The 21,282-nt window shown below is 46.7% G+C and overlaps 1 protein-coding gene across 1 annotated transcript in view; it reads left to right on the plus strand.

Moving 5' to 3' along the window:
* Nucleotides 1-4,888: 4,888 nt before the first annotated feature.
* Nucleotides 4,889-21,282, plus strand: part of St8sia1 (ST8 alpha-N-acetyl-neuraminide alpha-2,8-sialyltransferase 1) — a 164,021-nt gene continuing 147,627 nt past the window's right edge. The window contains exon 1 of the mRNA XM_008836255.2: nucleotides 4,889-5,138. Coding sequence (XP_008834477.1) covers nucleotides 4,903-5,138 — 236 coding nt within the window. The 5' untranslated portion in view covers nucleotides 4,889-4,902. The remainder of the gene's footprint in view (nucleotides 5,139-21,282) is intronic.

The raw sequence follows: 21,282 nt of genomic DNA on the forward strand, positions 1-21,282 counted from the left end.
AGAAAGAGAGAGAGAGAGAGAGAGAGAGAGAGAGAGAGAGAGAAACAACCTGAATGTTCTAAGCTGATGAGTAAAGAATATGTGGTACACAGACACAATGGAATATTATACAGCCATTAAAAGAATAAAATGCTGTGATGTGTGGCAACATGGATGGAACTGGAGGTTAAGCAGAACAAACCAGGCCAGGCATGGCGGCTTCTTCTTGTAATCCCAGTGCTGGGGAGGTGCAGACAGACAGATCCCTCAGTCTCACTGGCCAGCCAGCCTAGCTTACTTGGGAAGCTCCAGGTCAGTGAGAATCCCTGTCTCAAACATGGTGGATGGTGCCTGAGGACTGACACTGGAGGTCATCCTCTGGCCTACGCACACATGCACACATGTGCATGCACATGCATGTACACACAAAATAAATAACAAGATTGGGAACATGGGAAAAAGAGCAGACATGCTTTGCTGCTGGTCACGTGATGGTTAATCCTCACTGTCAGGCAGACTGGACTGAGGTGCATCCAGGGAATCAAGCAGCGTTTGCAGAGATAATTAGGGCTCATCAATGGTGTAACTGCTTGGTGCATTTGTCCTGTGTAGTGTCACTGGGAGGGAATAAAAGCTGGGTAACATGTAGTCAGAGGAAGCAGGTCACTGGGAGCATGTGTTCCCGATCGCTGCTTCCTGTCTGCCGTTAAGTGAAGCCCTCCCTCTACCACATGCCACTGCCGTGGAAATGGTCTGCCTCACGGAGGGCCAGAAACCATGGAGCCAAACCATGGTGGACAGAAAGCTCTGGAACCCTGAGCCAAATGCATCCTTCCTTTTCAATTTGCTCAAGTCAGATATTTGTCCCAGTGATGAAAAAGTAATCCACATAACAAGAAAATTTAATTTTGGAGATGGGAAAAGCAAAGCTCAGGGTTTATATGAATAGATTAATTAACACTTATAGCTAATAAGAGAGATGGATTTGAGCCTGGCTAGTTGGGCTTTGAAACTAGAGCTCGTTATAGGAAACATTTACAGAGTTTTAAATGTCTTCTTCTCTTGGGGCAAACCCTGTTTGTGTCCTCTAAGTACATTCAGATGTAGAACTCTAACAGAGTACCTAAGCCATGTGCTGAAAGCCATGTAAAGTAACTAGATGTCGGGTAAAACATTTAATTGAAAACATTAAGATATGGGAATTGGGCTGGAGAGATGACTCAGTGGTTAAGAGCACTGGGCTGCTCTTGCAGAGGCCCTGGGTTTGATTCCCAGCACCATATGGTGACTGACAACCATCTTTAGCTCTAGTTTCAGGGGATCCAATACCCTCTTCTGGTCCTCGTGGGCATCACATGACATGAGTGCACTCACATAATACAGGAAATACATTCATATGCATAAAAATAATAAAATAAAAATAAATATAAATAAAAAATATGGGAGTTCATACTTGGCCTCAAACTGTCCTATGTTAATAGCAACCTGAGTGAATATGAGGCGGACCTTTTATAGGACCAAAAAATAGTTAGTTCTTGAGTACATGTGTGATCAAGCTTGACTTGATACTTGGAGAAACACAAAGAATGCAAACAATCTGTCCTGCTCTTCTCCTCTCTGCCCTTCCCTGAACCATGTAGACGTGGTTTATGGCTACTAAATCGCTGAGGCCGAGTGTGGAAAATGCTTGCAACCAAACAAAACTCATCTGAGAGTATAATAGTTTACCAGAATCAGCAAATTCTACTCTGGATAGAGTAGGTCAAAGGGAATAGGACCCGAAACCATAATCATAGAGACTTGCTGAGCTCCCACTTCTATGAACCCTGTTCATTTGTACTTGATGATGATGATGATGATGGTGTGGGTGTGTGCATGCTATGGTAAACATGGAAATTAGAGAGCATCTTTTGGCAATTGGTTCTCTCCTTCTGCGATGGTGTGGTTTGAATGAGAATGTCCCCCATAGGTTTAAGTACTCGGACACTTTGTCCCCAGTTGGTGGTGCTATTGAGGAGGGTGTGGAATCTTTAGGAGGTGTAGCCTTGCTGGAGGGTATATATCATTAGGGATAGGGTTCTAGAGTTCATATCCCCCCCCCCAACTTGCTCTCTCTGATCAGTATTTGTGACGAAGGCAGGAATGCTCAGCTTCCTGCTCCTGTTGCCATGCCTACCCCTTGCTGCCACGCCTCCCCAGCATGATGGACTCTCATTTCTCTGGAACCATAAGTTAAAATAAGCTCTTCCTTCTGTAAGTTTCCTTGATCATGGTGTTTTATCACAACAGAAAAGCAACCAATACAGCTGGGTTCCAGGGACAGAACTCGTCAGTCTTGTATAACAAAAGCTTATTTTTACTGAACTGTCTTGCTGGGTCTGAAGCCCATGTTTTAAGTGGTCTGGGGCCACTGCATTGTTGAGGAAGTTTGTTACTACTTGTCTTTAAATGGTGCAGGGGATTTGTATGGAGGGAGGAAAAATACACTCATGTCTGTAGACCACCACACAGTGATAGACATCATTTACCGAAGGCTTGGAAAGGTGAAGGAACCTGACTGAAATTGGTGTTCATGCAAAGGAAAACCAGGGGTAAAACTGGATTGGATTAAGGTAGGGCAAGAGGCAGGAAGGGAAGGAGGGAAATCAGCACAAGGCATAGTGGGATTAAATGGGGACAACATTTCCGTAAGTCTTCACGACAGTTGTATGGCTTCTTTTATCTGTTGGTTTATTTCATTTACTCCAGGTTTGTCTAGAGTTCAGGGAAGAGAAATTGGGATGGTTCATGTTTTAGTTAAATTGTAGGGAGGGAAAGGGCTAGATGATTTATCTGCTACCCTGGAAAAGGACAAAGGTCCCACCACTTCTTCCTAGGACAGAGTAGGTCTTGGGGGGAATCTTTGATTGGCCGTATTTTAAGATTTATTTTATTTTTAATTTATGCGTATGTGTGTCAGTGTACAGGTGCCCAAAGAGGCCAGCTGAGGGTGTGGGATTCCCTGGAGCTGGTGTTACAAGAGGATGTGAGCCACCTATCCTGGGTTCTGGGACTTGAACCCAGATCCTCTGCAAGATCAGCCAGTTCTCTTAACCACTGAGCCATCTCTCCAGCCCCAAGGGGGTCCTTATTTTAAATAATCTATGCCACTCTAAGTACCCAGATTTCCAGTCTCCACTGAGTTGCCCAAGTACTAGATAGATTTGTGAGGCATGAGTGCCAGCGGAGGAGACCTGGTAGTTCCGAAAGCACAGCGATGTTGGGAGAAGGACACTCATTCGTGTTTGGCAAATAACTTTATACCAACTTCCCAAACTCCACGTCTCAGTGCAGAAGAATGCTAGAAAAAGAGGGCAGGCCGCGAAGCAGGCAGTATGGGCCATCTGGAGGGCCGCGGGCCTCACAACTGAACAAATGGAACTGTGGCCTGAGATTTTGGTTCCTGCCGACTAAACTGGCTGGGTCTTGAGGCAGCAGACTTCTTTGTCCCTGCACAGGCTGCTTAAGCAAACAGGCTACCGCTAGGGGGTACCCAAGCTATTTGTCTGTCCTACGGGGCGAGCAGAAATGGCTCACAGAGTCCCTCGTGTAGGCGGGTCCAGGCCAGTGGTGCTTTTCCAAGGTCGTGGATGCAATAAGCTTGCGGTTGCAGCTTTTTAGGAATAAACAGCTTTTTTAATCTCAAAAGCAGAGGAGGCAAATGTGCCCTGGGAAGGTTATTTCCTTGGAGTCCGTGTGCTGGGATGGATGCTGGCGGGCTGGGGATCTCTGCAGGGTGGAGGCGAGGCGGAGGACCCGGGCGCGCGCTCCCGCTCACCGGCAGCACTTGTGTGTTTGTGTGTGCACGCAGGCGCGTGCACGGAGTCGCCCCAGCTCAGGGACCGGTAACCGGGTTAGGTGGTCCGAGAAGAAATCAATCTCCGGCAGCCTCCTTGTTAATAACCAATCCGTTACAGAAGGATCCCAGTGACGGCAGCCGGCGCACGCTGGGCGCGGGTCTCCCATCTGCGCTCACTCTGGGACACATGTGTGTGTGTGCACGTGCGCGTGTGTGCATGCATGCATGCATCTCAGCGGCCGCAGATCTTATTGTCTGCCTGGATCTGCAGAGAACAAGGGCAGTGGCGAGGGGCGCGCGCACCAGGCGAGCATCGCCGCCCAGAGCGGGTCGCAGGAGGCAGTTTCGCGGGTGGGGGAGGGCGGGGGAAGACCTTGATTTCCACCAATCCCGGGGCGCGTGTCTGCGGAGTCCGGGGCGCAGTGGAAGGCTGCGGCTCGCAGCTGAATGAACTGATGAGAGCGAGTTCTTTCCTGGCCCGGGAGGGGCGCGTGCCTAGGGTCCCGGCGGGCGCGGCCGAGGCACCTGGGGCGGGCTAGTGGTCCCGGGCCGCTGTGGAAATTTCCAAGGACTTGGCACCGGGGAGACAGAGCGTCTGGGGGGTGCCCGGCGGCACGGCGGCGCGGGAGGCGGGGAGAGCGCGGCGCAGGGCGCAGGAGCATCTCTCTCCGGAGGGGACACCCGGGTCAGATGTCCGGGAGCTAGCCGCGCCTCTTCCCGGACCCCAGCCAGGGTCATGCTGCTGCAGCCACGGGAGCCCCCGGCCCATCACCGCTCCCGCCCAGACCCTTCCAGCCTCCGCCTTCTGCAGGGAAAGCGACCGGGGCTCTAGCTCGTGACTTGCCCGGAGGCCACTTCCCCTAGCGAGAAATCCTGGAAAAAGTTGCATTGGAGAAGATCCTTGTCTCTGACCTCTGGGGTCCCGGCGGGGGTTCCCTAGCCGTGTGCGTGCGTGTGCAAGCAGGAAAACCAACGGGGAGTGTGTGTGTGTGCATGGGGGGCCGGCCGCGGGGAGACCCTCCGGTGCCACTTCGCCTGGCCCGGTGCTGAGCTCCCATCCCGGAGCCTGGGACGCCCCGGCGGCCATGAGCCCCTGCGGGCGGGCCCGGCGACACACGTCCAGAGGGACCATGGCGGTGCTGGCCTGGAAGTTCCCGCGTACCCGGCTGCCCGTGGGAGCCAGTGCCCTCTGCGTGGTGGTTCTCTGCTGGCTCTACGTCTTCCCGGTCTACCGGATGCCCAGCGAGAAGGAGATAGTGCAAGGGGTGCTGGAACAGCGCACGACGTGGAGGAGGAACCAGACAGCCGCCAGACTCTTCAGGTACTCGGTGCCCTGCAGCTCTCTCGGCCAGCAGCCCTTCCTCCGCCTGTGCAGGGGACTGGGTCGCCGGCGAGGACCTTCTCGCCCCGGCTTCCTTGTCCCGCACCCCTGTGCCATGCCCAATCTAGAGACTTAAGTCAGGGTCTCTTCCCCACCCCTCATCCCAAGAGATGCTGGAGACACCTTTGCGTGTGCAGAGACTTGCCATCCTTCCCAAGTCCGAGCCGTGTTTGGGTGGGAAGGAAGACTCAGGACAACTTAGTTCGTTCTGAGAATTAATTTCTTGGGCTCTGCAGACGTTTGAAGCCAAGGAGACGTAAGCTAGGAATAGGCTGAGGTTTTCGGGGGCAGCTGGCCACATAAGTCACCTATGCAGAAATGGCCGGCAGCCAGGCCCCCCAGACTTTGCGCAGTGTGCCCACGGAGAGTTGCGAGCGCCGACCACCACTTACGAAGAGTCAGGACTCTAAGATTTTTGTGTTGAAATCTCGACAACTTTCTAATGAAATATTTCCAGCTCTTACAAACCATTCCTTGATAGGACGAGCTACTGGCCCAAGGTCATTCACTATCTATGAGGTAGGAGCGCTGGGATTTTCAGCACTTCAAAGCTTTGGGGTCTTTTTTTTTTTTTTCCTTAGACTTTGCTATGTTTCTGAAAGATGAAGGATGAAGTTGAGGGAGGAACTTGACATCAGGAAACAAATAAACAAAACCCGAGGCCAGGTTTGAAATCAGAACCCCACAGACCACGCAGAGGTGGTAGTTTCTCTTGTTTGGGGGGCATTTTAATTTAAGGGACTGAAAACAAGTTCCGAGCCGGGGAACTTGTAGCTAGACGGAAGGTAAAACCTCTTGGCATGTTACAGGGAACAAGGGAAGGCGCCCGGCTTTGACCGCTGGGCGGTGCCCTCCTCACCTTCAGCCACTGGGTCCTCAGTGATGGTGGTCTGAGGGAGGTGTGGACCGGAAGGGGAGAGCCATTGGAAGCACTTCACTGTTGTTATGATCTGAAGCCTGTATACATTAAAAAACACTTTAAAAAAGAATGAATTTACCTCCCCACGCCTGCTCTTGGAAAGGTCAGAGATGAAACAGTTCTAGAATCTAGAGAAAGGCAGCTGACATTTCCTTTAAATTTAGAGGAAACATTCTCTCTCTCTCTCTCTCTCTCTCTCTCTCTCTCTCTCTCCTTTTTATCACTAAGCTTAAAAATAATTCTGCCCCCCCCAAAGTGCATAAAGGCTAATTTTGATTCAGTTTTACAATATTGACTGTTGGGCTCTAAAGCAGGCAGAAGGCATAGGACCCAGTGACTCTCCTCCCTATAGTCAGTACCTCACTCCCAGCAGAATGAGTTACAAATGTCCCACTGGCTTACAGTGAAAGAGCCTTTTTTTCACACATGGGAAAAGAAATAATGAAGCCCTGTTAGAACGCAGATTTGTTTTGAGAGGAAATGGTCAAGTGGAAAACATCGTGTTGTGATAAACACAGGATGAAGGTTCTGAGACACGTCACTCTCTGCTGTCTCTAACCTGGGATGATCTTCACTTTAGCCTGGTTCCTTTGTGCAGAGAATTACTTATTTAATCCCAAACACCATCAAACACACTTCAACACTGCGTACCTCTCAAAGTTAGGATCAGTAAAACTGCAAAAACCCCTGGTATCATTGAAAACAGATTAAACTTCAAATAGAATCTGGAGCTTGTACCTGTATCATAGCCAGAGCCACAGCAGAATCTTCTCAGCAAGTTCCCGTAACTCCTTGGCCCTTAGTTTTCTTATTTATAAAATGGTACAAGGGTATATCTCTTCTGCAGGATTGTGCTAAGGTTTAAACTGGGAAGGTGAGGCCAGGTCTGGTACATTGTGTATCCCGAACATGGTTGTTTTATAATTGTTATACATTGTAAGGTATGTGTGTTACAACTTCAAGGACATCTGGCTAGCCCACAGGAATGTAGAACTTCTCGCCTGCTATGTTCATAGACATGTATTTGTCTACATCCCCTTCCTTCCTGCTTGCATCTTTCCAGGTAATAGACACAAAGATTAGAGCAAAGTTCATGTTTGCAAAGATTGGAGAAACTTCAAGTTTGTTAGGTCGAAACATTATTTGCCCTGTACATTTAATAGAATTCATTATATTTTTTAAAATATGCAATATTAGTAGATGAATAGTAATGCGTATTTAGATAGACAGGTGAACCTTTGCTGTACTGAAGAATCTCAAATGTGGTAAAGCTTGTATTTGTGTTTCTTCAATCTGTACCGATACAGATAGATGTGTACAAGTAGACACTGTGTGTTTATGTATACATATAGAGGGGTATACATACATATACATATTTGTAGTCATTCCATAAATATTTGGTGGGTCACTGCTGTATACCCAGTATGTTTCAGGCCCAGGAGGACCAGAGGGCACAGGGAGGAAGAGCTGGCCTATCACTAGGGGACAGCTGACCAAATAAATGAGTCAACAAACAGAGTGATTAGAAGTACCACTCCCACCCAGTGACTTGATAGAAGAGAGGACTTTTCTATGCCTAAGGTACCAGCATCTTAGATTTATTTCTCCCCTGGTATTCCTGTTTACTTGAGTGATCTCCCTCTCCTGGTTCTGAGCCTGTGAATTGATTTCTCTGATGGGAACATCGGCAAACTGGGTAGGAGATGACAGCAAAGTGGTCACCCAGCTGCAACGGTTGCGCACTAAATAGGAAGCCCCCAACTTTCACACGGTGATAGAAGGAGAAGCTAGCCTTATCCCAGAAGCTCGACTCCTCCTGCTGCTTTGGACTGACTAGTCATGTGGTGTAGGGCATGCTAAGCTAGGGGAACCTTTGTCTCTCCGTGAGTTTCTCTCCCAGGTCATCTGCTCTTCAGGAATAAGCCCCAGCTCGGGATTTATGTGCGAGGCTTTATTCTTGTTACCTGACCTGGTAACAACAATAACACTGTAGCTAAACCAACCAACTAGCGTCGATTTATAATCTGTCTGGCACTGTAAGGGTTGTGTATGTACTGTCTTTTTAAAAAAATATTTTTACCTTATGTGCATGAATTTTTTTCTGCATGTATGTACATACATTGCATGTGTGCAATGCCTGAGGAGGCTAGAAGAGGGCATCAGATCCCCTAGAACTGGAGTTATGGATGGTTATTAGCTGCCGTGTGTGTGCTTGGGAACTGAACCTGGGTCCTCTGCAAGAGCAGCCAGTGCTCTAACCGCTGAGCCATCTCTCTAGCCTGTATTCTGTATTGTCTTTAAAAAAAAGATTTTAAAAGAATTACCCTGCAAGAGCAGCCAGTGCTCTAACCGCTGAGCCATCTCTCTAGCCTGTATTCTGTATTGTCTTAAAAAAAAGATTTTAAAAGAATTACTTTAATTTTATATGTATGAGTGTGTTGCCTGCATGTATATATGTGTACAACTTGCATGTCTGGTTATGCAGTGTCCAGAAGAAGGCGTTGGATTCCCTGGAACTGGAGTTAGAGATGCTTGTGAGTGTATGAGTGTGGGGAACTGAACCCTGGTCCCTTGCAAGAGCAGCAAGTGCTCTTAACTGATGAACTGTCCCTCTAGTCCTGCTTGCCCCCCTTTTGAGGTAGAGTCTTACGTAGCCTAGGCTGTCTTAAAACTCACTATGTAGCTGAGGCTAGCCTTGAACTCCAGATCCTCTTGCCTCCACTTTCTAGGTATGCATCACCTAGATGGATAAAGTGGGTAAAGATGAACAGGCCTTCGTCCCTCACATCAGAGTACTTACTTTAGTCCCATGGGAGGAACAGATCAAAACAGGGATGTAAATATCGGGACATAGAGCCCTTTAGGAGACACAGCATGATGGAAAGAAAAACCCAGGGAGCTGTCCAAAGGTACTCCCCACCTTCCTACTTGCGCAGTCATTGGTGAGACCAGCTCCCAGCTCCTCTTATACCCTGTGGCGTGGTAATAATTCTCACCAGTCTACTGTGAAATGAGTGTGTGCACAGAACACTGACAGCATGCTGGCCACATCTCTGCTTGATCAGTGGCATGGTAACAGGAACACAAGCCAAGTGTCAGAGAAGCTTGCAGAACAGGTACTGACTCCAATGGAAGGAGGTCAGGTTTCACAACGGAGGTGGAGTTTGTCATGAGTTGTCTCCTTGAAGGAGACTTAAGATGGGGTGATGTGAAGAGGAGGGTAGAGGGATGCTTCTGGCAGGGAGACAGAGAGGTGTGGAAGTATCCCATACGGAAAGGTGTGGAAAGTTATCAAGTTACTGAAGACTTGAGAGACAGGTCAGCCTTGGGGTCAGTGGAAGCCCTGGTCCCAATCTCTGAATGTACTTTAAGGTATGTGGCTTGTGGGAGACAGAGGGTGGGGTAATAGAGCAAAGTGACTGTCGTGTGTGTGTGTGTGTGTGTGTGTGTGTACATCCAGAAGACAATCTTGAATGTCATTTCTCAGGCACCATCCACCTTGTTTTATGAGACAGGGTCTCTCCCTGAACCAGGAGCTCATGCTGGCTGGGCTGGCCAGCCACCCCCCCCCCGTCTCTACCTCCCCCGAGCTGGGCTTACAAGTGTGCATTAGCACATCCGGCTTTTTGAGATGGGTGCTGGGAATTGTGTGACAAGCACTATACGAACTGAGCCATTTCTCCAGCCTCTTCAAAGGGGTATTGACTCACTGGATCGGCATAACTCCGAGGAAGAATACTCCTCTTTCCTTTTCCAAATCTTGAACAAATTCCTACTTCAAACCTGTTGTTGACGTTTGAGAGTGTGCATTAGCACATCCGGCTTTTTGAGATGGGTGCTGGGAATTGTGTGACAAGCACTATACGAACTGAGCCATTTCTCCAGCCTCTTCAAAGGGGTATTGACTCACTGGATCGGCATAACTCCGAGGAAGAATACTCCTCTTTCCTTTTCCAAATCTTGAACAAATTCCTACTTCAAACCTGTTGTTGACGTTTGAGGCATGTTCTCATTATGTAGCCCAGGTTACCCCAGAACTCACTATGTATCCTCTGACTGGCCTTGAACCCAACCAATGGTGATCCTTCTGCTTCAGCCTCCCCAGTGCTGGGATTATAGGTACAGGTCACCACACTTCAGACCTTGTCTCAGTTACCCTAATGTGATGAAGGGGGTGTGGCTGTCAGTGTGTGAGATGTGCTTTGAATATTTGTCAGTCAAGGGGCTGCGGAATCAACTTTGAAAATGTAGCTTGGGAAAAATGTTGGTTTAATAGGTGTTGATACTTTATTTTTTTCTGTGTATGAATGTTTTGCCTGCATGTATGTAAATGCGCCTGTATTGTGTAATGCCTGTGGAGGCCAGAAGAGGGTGTTGGAGTCCCTGGAACTGGAGTTAGGGATGGTTGTTAGCTGCCGTGTGGATGCTGGGACCTGAACCTGGGCTCTCTGAAAGAGCATCCAGTGTTCTTAACTTCTGAGCCATCTCTCCAGACCCAAGTTTTGATACTTAAAGAATAAACAAGAAGCTGTGTGTGGTGGTACATGCCTGTAGTCCCAACACTGGGAGGCTGAGGCAGGAGGACGATCATGAGTTTAAGGCCATTTACAGAGATCCTGTCTCAAAAACAAACAAAAAACTGAAAGGGGGGGCAATTTACAGTTACATTATCATTTTGCAAATATGGAAGAATCTCAGCAATGATCATTACAGCAAACAATCTATTATTATTTATCGAACACACTGGGTGTGGTGCTGCGCGCCTTTCACCCCATGCTTGGGAGGCAGAGACAGGTGGATCGCTGTGATTATCGTTGCTCTGAAGAAGCTGGACTGTGCTGGTTTTTCCTGTCATTCTTCTGCTCAGGATCTCCTTATTTCTGGATCTGTCTTTCTGCTCTTCTCTGGGCCAGTCCCTGCTCATCTCTTGGGAGTGTAGACAGTGGCTGTAAGCAATGCTTCTGATGTTAGCTCTGATAAAACCCTGAGAGTGTGCAGGCTGTGGATACACTCGAGCAAGGCGGCCACCATCGCTCCTTTCCTGAGTGCTCTGTAAAATGTGGCTTCTTGTAGGATTGCTGTGAGATCACATTAGAAAATGTATTGAAAATGGCTGCAACTGTTTCCAGTTTGCAACTGGTGCTCCCTCCACAAGAGTGCTCCTCAATGTTACTTCCCATAGTCCCCCTCCCTCCTGGGCTGTATTAGAAGCTACTCTTCTGTTTTCTCTTCTTCCTCCTCCTCCTTTTTCTATTTCTCTTCCTCCTCTTCTTCCTTCTCCTCCTCCTCTCCCTCCTCCTTTCTCCTCCTCTCCCTCCTCCTCTTCCTCCTTTTTCTTCTCCTCTTCCTCTTCCTCCTCCTGCTTCTCCCCCTCTTCTTCCTCCTCATTCTCCTTTTACCTTTTGTGTGTGTTTGCATGGGTGAGCGCAGGCACATGTGTGTCAGAGGACAACCTTGGTTGTGGGTTCTCGCCCTGCCTTGACAGGGTCTCTGGCTCCCATCTCACCATAGGAGCATTGGGATTGCAGATGTGCACTACCATACCCAGGCTTATGTGGGTTCTAGGGACTCGAACTCAGGTCCTTACCCTGGCCAGAAAGCAGTTTTAACCACTGAGCCATCTCTCCAGCCCTTTTCTGTTTCCTTTATACTATGCACATATTATGGCATTTTTCTTTTATAACTGCAACTGTCTATCCCTATTACCATAGAAGAGTCTGAGAATACATCTGTGAACTTAGCAAAATTTTTACTTTGTGGGAATTTAAAACCTAATGAGAAATGACAGACAATAAACAGATATGTCTGTAAAGACCTAGGAGTAGCAGCTGCAATGACCGTGCCGTATTAAAAGAACCCGCTAAAGCTGTGCTTGTAAGGTAGAGGCAGAAGAATCACAGTTTCAAGGCCAGTCACAGCTACATACTGAGTTCAAGGCTGGCTTGGGCTGCATGAGTCTCCGTCTTAAACCACCCCCTCCTTCCAAAAAGGGAAGCACCAGTTAATACATCCGCTTTCCCATTAAACTTTAAGCTTCTTGACTGCATAGCTGGTGTCTTATTTGCCATTGCATTCCCAGAGCCTCTCTCCGTCCTGGGCACAGTAGTTCTTGTTTACCTAGACAGTCAGTCAACAAATGTTTAATGGGGACACCGGGTGGCAGCACTCTGCCCAACAGCGTGGAGAATGGGAAGAGGAAGGTGCATCATCTCTGCTATCAAACAGCTTATACTCTGTGACTGTTACCTGGTCTTAATACTACTGATATTTGGGGCTGGCTAATCCTTATTGTAGAGGGCTTCAGGTAGAGTGGCAGCTCCTAAGTTAGTGATGTGTTTCCAAGGGGGTAAATTTACATCTGCTTTGGAGAAACAAAGTCAACCTAGTTGAGAGCATTTAAAAATCCCTGAAACTCTATGCAATTGATAATTACATTCATAAACTACAAAGTATAAATGCTTTGACTATTTGGAGAAGAGAGGTATGTCTGTGCAGTCAGGCAGTTGAGAGCTTCCCGGAGACTGATACTGGACAGGTGGGCAGGTCTTGGTTAGGGAATGGTCTAGAGAAGGGGTTTCTTATGGAGTGTTTACTGAGGGCCACTGCCTCCATGGAAAGCGTGTGTGAAAACTGCTTAGGGTTCCATCAAATCCTGGCAGAAGAACTCCATGTTCTGTGTCTTACTCTTCAGGGGGCCTCACTGGCTCTTTTCTTCTCACCCCTTCTCAAAGTGTGACTAGGGTCTTTCTAGAGTCTGGAATTGTGTGCCTGACTGACCCACTTGCACAGCCTCACAGCCAGTGGGGACATTTCCCTGTCCTTCCTGAGGGTGACTTGCCAACCCGGCTATACAGTCTTACACCCAAGGGATGGCTCTTCAAGGAGAAGGGGGGCTGTGGGCGGTAGCTGGAGGCAGGCCATGGGGCTTACATGTGCCTGTAGGATGGATTCCCCTTGTGTCTCCATGTTCCAGTACCAGACTGGCTGGGGTTTGAGAGGTCTGTGTTTGAATCTGAAATTCAGTTTATTATGCATATAACTTTGGGCCAAGGGGAAGATGGGGTATATTTCACCTGTTGTCGCTTTATAGTTCCCGAGTGTTTAGATATTTTAAGTTTTTCTTTTTTGCAAATGACAGTGAGTAGAATGCCTTTGGCTCGTTCCTGTGCAATTAGCACTCAGTGAAATATTGTAGCTTTACTTATTTGTTTTAAACATGAAAACTTTATTAGTTTTCAGTTAAGAGAAGAAAGTGTAGCCAGGCCTGGTGGCATAGTCCCATAATCCTAGCTACTTGAGAAATTGAGGCAGGGAGATTGAAAATTCAAGACTGAAATTTTAGGGAGAGCCTGAGTACCATAGCAAGACTCTGTCTCAAAATATAAACAGTGAAAAGAAAGATTGGAGTGTGGCCCAGTGGTGGAATGCTTGCCTAGGTGTATGAGGCCTTAGGTTCAATCCCTTACCAAAGAGAGGCATTTTTAGGAAACTAGCTGGGTTAACTGAATAACTATGTTGTTAGTTAATAGTACGACCTGTGCATCTTTTGAGACTGTTGTGAATCATCTTGGGGCCATGCTGACTGACTGCATGCCCTCAGTGTAGTCTCAATAATGGCACCAATAAGCTTCTACCACAATATGATGCCTTTTAACTTTTCATTCTAATTGGGCGCTATTGGGAGTCCTGTGACCATGAGCAAATGACTTTAGTCTCTCTGTGCCTTTGTCTTGTCACTGGACTTCGTGGTTTTGCAATGGTAATTAAGTCAGATGACGATGAGGAAGCCAGGACCATCTCCTTGCCCAGCTGGGATGACAAGAAGGCTGAATCTACCCTGAAAGAGCCTTGAGTCTGGGGCCCTGGAGAATCAGTGTCTGATCTGTGTTCTGTTGTTGATTAAGGATTTGTGATTTTGCATGATTTATTTCTTCATTCAGACAAGATCTCATATAGTCTAACCGGCCTTGAACTCACCACGCAGTGGAAGCTAGCCTTGACTTTCTGAGCCGCCTGCCTTTTCCTCCAGAGTGCTGGGGTTTCATATGATTCATTTAGCCTTTCTGAGCCTTGGCTGTTAGTGGCCAGAGTTACCTTGAGAGGATTAGATGCTGGGTAAGTGCTAATTACTAACCCACAGTGAGGAGAAAAGCCATGTCTTGGGGCATACTCTGTAAGGGACTGTGTAGCAGTGGGATGTGATCCTATGAGGTTCTCTTACCTTCCATGGTACTGAGGGTGCTGGGGTCCTGTACTGTGGCTGTGGCCTGTTGAGGAAGCCAGCAGAACCAGTATAAGTCACGTCGCCATTTGTTCAACAGTCGTATCTCCTGTCAGAATGCTTCCTATAGGCCAGTTGGGGGTGTGTGTGTACAGCAATGAGTCAGGACAGGGGTCCCTGACTAGAAAATCCCATGTCTAGTGACATTGGTTAAATACAGTGAGAAATAGAATCCTGGGCCTGGTGATTCATGCTTGTAATCCCAGCACCCAGGAGGCCGAGGCAGGAGCTCCTGCTTTTATAAAATTGACAGTTGAGAGTAGGATCAGATAAATCAGTGAGAAATTGAACCTTAGGCCTGGTGGTGTATACCTGTAATCCTAGCACCCCAGAAGCTGAGGCAGGAGGATTGCCATGAGTTTGAGGTCAGTATGTAATAAGATCTTGTCTCAAAAAAATCCCAATAATAATAATTATCATCATAATAATTAGAAAAAAATTTTAAAAAGGAATCAAGTCATGCGGTATCCCAAGGGGTCTCCTGTGTCTCCTTTGGATAACTGTAACAATCTTGAAGCAGTTGATTGATTTCCTTCCCTGGGGAACCATCCTTTAGCTGTGACATCGCATGAAAGAGAAACAGCTTAGATCACAGGGCACAACTCAGGAGGAAGCTGAGGTGAATTTAGAGATGAATGGTCCCTATTTCTTGCTAGCTGATTTGATTGACATAACAAGTATATTCACAATTTCATTCCCCATGTTCATTTAAACATTTTTAAATGTTATTGTATGTCTGAGTTTCAGGGATAATAGACATTTGATGTAGAAAGCTTTAAATTCGGTAAAAAGGAGAACGATTATTTTAATCTTATTAGTAATCATCGTAAACACATTTGTTTACTTGCACATATATTACTCAGTTGTGTGTATTTTGTAGACGTAGGTTTTGTTCACTCAGAACTATACTGTTGGTATTTTCTCATGTAATTGTTAATTTCCAAACCTGTGGTAATATAACTTTATGATTTTTATTTTCAAAAAATAATTATTTATTGTGAATTTTTTTCAACGTTACCACGTTAGAACAACTTGTTTTCTTAAAAAAAGTATTCATGCTACTGACAAATTTACATAATGTTTTCCTTAAAAATTTTCTCTCTATATATACACTAAATAGTTAAATATAGAAAAGTGAACCCCCCCTTTAACGAGTTCTACTTTGTGGCTGGGATGTGGTTTGATTGGTAGGGTACTTGCCTAGCATGCGTTAGGCTCTGGGTTGCATCCCCCACGCCGCATAAACTGGGCATAGTGAAACATGCCTGTAATCCCAGCACTTGGGAGATGGGGGCTGGAGGATCAGGAGTTCCAGGGTCTCAGAGCCAGCCTGGGCTACAAGAGACCCTGTGTCAAAGAAACAAACAACAACAACAACAACACAAAAGAGTTCCCCTTTTTCATAATGGACGTTCACATGATAAAAACAATACTATTTTATTTGTGAAAATAGTTGACATCCAGCAAGCACAAGCTGATACTTTGGCATATGCACTGCTGGACACTTAGCCTTCTCTGTATATAGAAAACAAACTGTTCTTAAACTTGACGATACATTGCAAATGCTTTTCCAGCATCTCCAGATTTTTTTTTTTTTCTGAGACGGGGTCTTAACTCTGTAGCCCAGGCTGCCTTGACATTCACCACAGCCCCCCTGCCTCAGCCTCCCGAGTGCAGGGATCCCAGGTTCCTGGTTTACAGTTGAAGTCTTGACAGTTCCTTTCCTACAATCAGCTCCTGTAACTGGCTCCTACAGTCGCTTGTAGATGTCTTTGACTTTGGCCAAGGGCACTTTGGGTTTTTCCACTTTTCACAGGAGCAGACAGTGATTGCATAAGCAGCAGACATCCAATGATGGCAGCATCTTGAAATTCCCCTCAGGTGAACTTTGAGAGGTCAAAGCAGCTGAGAAAGCTTCCATAGACTTGAGTCTGTGCTTTGCACTGTCCCCTCCTTCCCTGCTTTTCACAGGAGCAGACAGTGATTGCATGAGCAGCAGACATCCAATGATGGTAGCATCTTGAAATTCCCCTCAGGTGAACTTTTGAGAGGTCAAAGCAGCTAAGAAAGCTTCCATAGACTTGAGTCTGTGCTTTGCACTGTCCCCTCCTTCCCTGAGCATTGTGGAACCCCAGTCAGGGTTCCTTTATTTAAGGAAGTGACTCTTTCCTGATTCTTCTCCCCATTAAGGTACAGAGAATAGTTAGTGCAGTTTTCACCAATATGTAAAAAGTAGTGTCTTATCAAACCACTTCCATCATTGTTTTCTAGGACTTACTTAAGCAATTAAGCTGTGTATGGGGGCTGGGAAGGGTAACTGTGGTTTTGAGCACTGGCTGCTCTTGCAAAGGACCAGGGTTCTCCATAAGTCCAATTCCAGGGGAATCTGATGCCCTCTTCTGGCCACTGTGGGCATTACATGCACATGTATGGCACACTTACACTCATACATACAAAAAAATAAATTTAAAAAATGAAAATGTAGTATAAATGAAAGTCTATTTTTGCTTCTAGATGAGATGTCAAGGAAAGAAAAGTGGCTGGAATAAAAAGGAAACATTCTATATTGTGACTGTCATTTTGACAGTCATTGCCCTAAAATTAGAAGCACAGAACTTACTCTGGAGGAAGCTCTGTCCACCTGGCAGAAACTGAGGATGGGTCATAAAGGGACAGAAACCCCACTGTGATATGTAGTGGGTCAGCTTTGCACTGGTGAGTGTGAGGTCATCAGGTGGCTTTGTCAGTGTCCTGTAGCTTCCTTTGTGCCAGTGTGAGGACCACACCATCCTTCAGGTATTTGGGGGCCAGTCATCGAGCATTGTCTGTGTTTGTCTGTATCATGCCTTACTTCCCAGCCTCACCAAATGTCTAATAGGTATCTGTTGGATAAATGGAGAAAGGAGATTGTCTAGGAGGCATAGACAGCTGTCTGGATGTCTGTGAGGTAGGCTTGTGTTGATGACTGAACACAAAGATTGTCTCTTATGAATGTTCCTGTCAAATAACTTAGCACTCCTCAGGCTGTTCCTTGGTTCAACAAGTGTCTGTTCAGTGCCTTTTATGAGTCAGGCGCTCTCTGCTGAGAGGAGAGTGGTAAGCCCTGAGGACACAGGCCTGATCCTCATCAAACACGTGAGCACACAGCATGGTAGAAGAAATCACTAGTATTCCCCAGTCTCACAACTGTGGGGTTAAAAGAATTTTTGCTTTGAGAGAAGAACGTATAATGTAGCTCAGGCTGTCATAGAACTCCAATCCTGAGTGAAGGGATTATAGATGCGTGCCACCACATCTGAATCTCAACTCTACTCTGTTTTCTTTTTTGAGACAGGCTGATCTCTAACTTCACTAGACAGCCAAGGATGATTGTGAACTTCTGATCCTCCTGCCTCTACCTCCTGAGTGCTGGGGTCATAGGTGTGCACTTCTATTTTTGGTTTATGTGGTGCTTGGTATCAAACCTGAGACCCTTGTGGATGTTAGGCAAGCACTCTACCAACTGAGCTATGCCCCAAGCTGTCAACTCTTTTAATGGAAGAAAAAACAAGCACACATTTAATGTCACTTTCAGAAGTTATGGGTGTAGGTTCGCATTTGGTACAGTCCAGAAGGGTCCAAATCTTTCTGGTCTATTCAACTCTGGACCTGTGTTGTGATTGACAAATGGGAGGTCTGTATCTGACTTCGTGGTGGAGTATGTTTTAACTCTTGCTATCCTGAGCAGTGTGTGAAATGTGAGAGTAGAAAACACTGCTGGATGTATACACGAGCCCATGGGGGACGCTAAGCTCAGTTACCACTAGAACAGAGTGCTGCAGGCTGGCTTCACAGGACATTCATGATGTGAGGGATGGCCACGCTCGCCTGGCCACCTTGTAATAGGGAAGGAAGGGAAGACTGGGCAGTGAGACCTGGTAACTGGGGATGGAGGAGGCTTAATTCAGAGTGAACATGAAAACATTCTCCTTTCTGTCTCTCTGTCTCTGTCTCTGTCCCTCTCTCTCTTTGAGACAAGATCTCATGTAGCCCAGGCTGGCCTCAGGCTCAAGTCTCACAACTTATAGCCTCTCGATACTATGCAGCCTAGGGTAACTTTGAACTCCGATCCCCTGCCTCTACCTCCCAAGTGTTAGGATGGCAGATGTGCACCACCACATCAGTCCAGAATTTGCTATGTAGACCAGGCTGGCCTTGAATTCACAGAGAGATCTGCCTGCCTCTGCCTCCGGATTGCTGGGATTAAAGGCGTGTGTCATCACAATTCCTTTAGCCGCATATTTTGATGCAGTTATGTGCTGAACAAGCTGTTGTGCCCTCACAACTCAGTTATTCTGATACAGGGCTTTACATGAGCTAGGTAAATGCTCTACCACGTAGGTATACCCTAAGCCCAAACATTGGGGTTCCCTCCCTTCCCGCCTCTTCCATCCTTTCCTCCCTTCTTCTCTCCTCTCCTTTCGAGGAGAGTCTTTTCACCCTCATCTGCAGAAAACACAGCTCTTACAAAGAAGTACATGCCACCCCTGTTGGAGAATGCCTTGGAGACAAGAGATCGTCACTGTTCTTTAAAATAAACAGTGAACTAAAGACCAGCATAGGACTGTCTCAAAATTCAAAGTGGACCGGCCATGTTGGTCAGAGACCCAGTAGGGTGGGAGGTGGGGTGAGGAGGCAGTTTTGAAATGGCACAGTTGGAGCAATCATTAAGACAAAATAAGCAGACGTGGTGGTGCATGCCTGTCACCCCAGCACTTGGGAGGTGGAGGCAGGAAGACTGGGAGTTCAAAGTCGTCCTTGGCTACATAGAATTGAGAGGCTACATAGGCGGCTACAAGTTGTGAGACTAGAGTTCGAGGCCAGCCTGGGCTACATGAGACCCTGTCTCAAAAAGAGGGAGAAAGGTGCTGGAGAGATGGCTTAGTGGTCAAGAGCACTGGCGGCTCTTCCAGAGGACATGAGTTCAGGTCTCAGCACTGACATGGTGGCTGACAACTATCTGTAGCTCCAGTTCCAAGGGAGCCAATGTCCTCTTCTGACCTCCACAGGCATTGCACCATGGATGCACTTACACAGATACAGGCAAAACACTCATACACATAAAAAATAAAAATAAATGAAAAAAGAGGGAGGGTGATGGAGAGGGGAGGAGAGGAAGAGGGGGAGGAGGAAGGGGAGAGGGAGTCCTTTTGAGAGTCTTCCTGTTTAGCCCAGATGACTTTGAACTCATGATACTTTTACCTCAGGTCTTGAGTGATTACAGGTCTATACCACTGTGCCTGGCTATGCAGTTTCTTAGGGAATCCCTTTGGCCCAGAAAGAGACTTCAGCCCAGTTTCACCTTGAATTCGAAGACAATGTGTCTCAATGAAACAGGCTCCTGAGCCCCTAACCCCTTCTCGGGGGTCCCACCATTCCTCTCGCAAACCGTCCCCTTGCCTTCTGGTATTTCCAGCTCTTTTTGCTTCCTCCCCTTCTGGCCCAGGAAGCTCAGGAGTAGCCACATCTCCCAGCCACGTGGGGAACGGCACCCCTCTGGCCAGCTCCCCATGATCTGTCTCTGGTGCCCTCTCTCCAGGAAGAGGAAGATTCTCTAATCATCAATGATTCCCTCTTCCTCTGAATTTTCCTTTCATGTTGGCTGTGCTGTGCTATGGTTGAGGTGTGGGGACTGGGCTGCTGGTCAGGTCTCCATAGAAACCCTTTTGAGGGCCTGGCCAGAAGTAAGTAGGGTGGGAGGTGGGGTGAGGAGGCAGTTTTGAAATGGCACAGTTGGAGCAATCATTAAGACAAAATAAGCAGACGTGGTGGTGCATGCCTGTCACCCCAGCACTTGGGAGGTGGAGGCAGGAAGACTGGGAGTTCAAAGTCGTCCTTGGCTACATAGAATTGAGAGGCTACATAGGCGGCTACAAGTTGTGAGACTAGAGTTCGAGGCCAGCCTGGGCTACATGAGACCCTGTCTCAAAAAGAGGGAGAAAGGTGCTGGAGAGATGGCTTAGTGGTCAAGAGCACTGGCTCCTATTGCAGAGGACCTGGGTTTGGTTCCCAGCACATGCAACTCCAGTTCCAGGGGATCCTAACCTCTGCAGGCATTGCACAACGTGGATGCACTTTGATACATGTAGGCAAAACACTCATACACATAAAATAAAAATATTAAATAAAATATTTTTCAAAGGATAAAAAACATTTAAAGGATAATATATAATTCACATTAAAATTAATTTTCCATTGCTAGCTAATTATATTCACTGTCTTCATCTTTAAGTAGTTTGTATTAGCTTATACAATTTTCTTTGCACCATGTGGGTTCTGAGAATTGAACCTGGATCCCCTGCAAGAGCAGCCAGTGCTCTTAACCACTGAGCCATCTCTGCAGCCCATTATTGTCCTTTTTAAACAAAGTAATAGGTAGTGGTTATTTGCTTAAGGTGATTGCTGGTGCTAGGGGACCAGAATTGAATGGATGATCAGAGGTGTGATTCCCTCTGCTGAGAACATTAGTGTTCCTGTAAGATGGTAATTTTACAGATATTGACATCATCAGTGGTCCTGTAAGATGGTCCGCTTATAGATGGAGAAGCTGAAGATGAAGAAGAACTTAGGTTAGGTTATGCTGTGGGTGGATAGTCTGTCTCAAGGGCTCATGAACTTCTTTTCTAAATTAGACCTTTGCTGTCAGAACAGTACTCGGTATTAGAACTCAGGGTTTTACTGAAAACCTGGTGCTTGGTTTTGTTGCAAAGGCTTTAAATTTTTTTATGTGAATTTTTAAATTTAATTTTTGCAATTTTCATACAATTTGATGGTATTTAGATCCCCTCCCCTGTGCCCCCGACCACTTTAATGTATTATATATTACATATGTATTTTACATATTT

The sequence above is a fragment of the Nannospalax galili genome, unplaced genomic scaffold (assembly GCF_000622305.1).
Source record: "Nannospalax galili isolate Female #2095 unplaced genomic scaffold, S.galili_v1.0 scaffold917, whole genome shotgun sequence".
Classification (NCBI taxonomy): Eukaryota; Metazoa; Chordata; class Mammalia; order Rodentia; family Spalacidae; genus Nannospalax; species Nannospalax galili.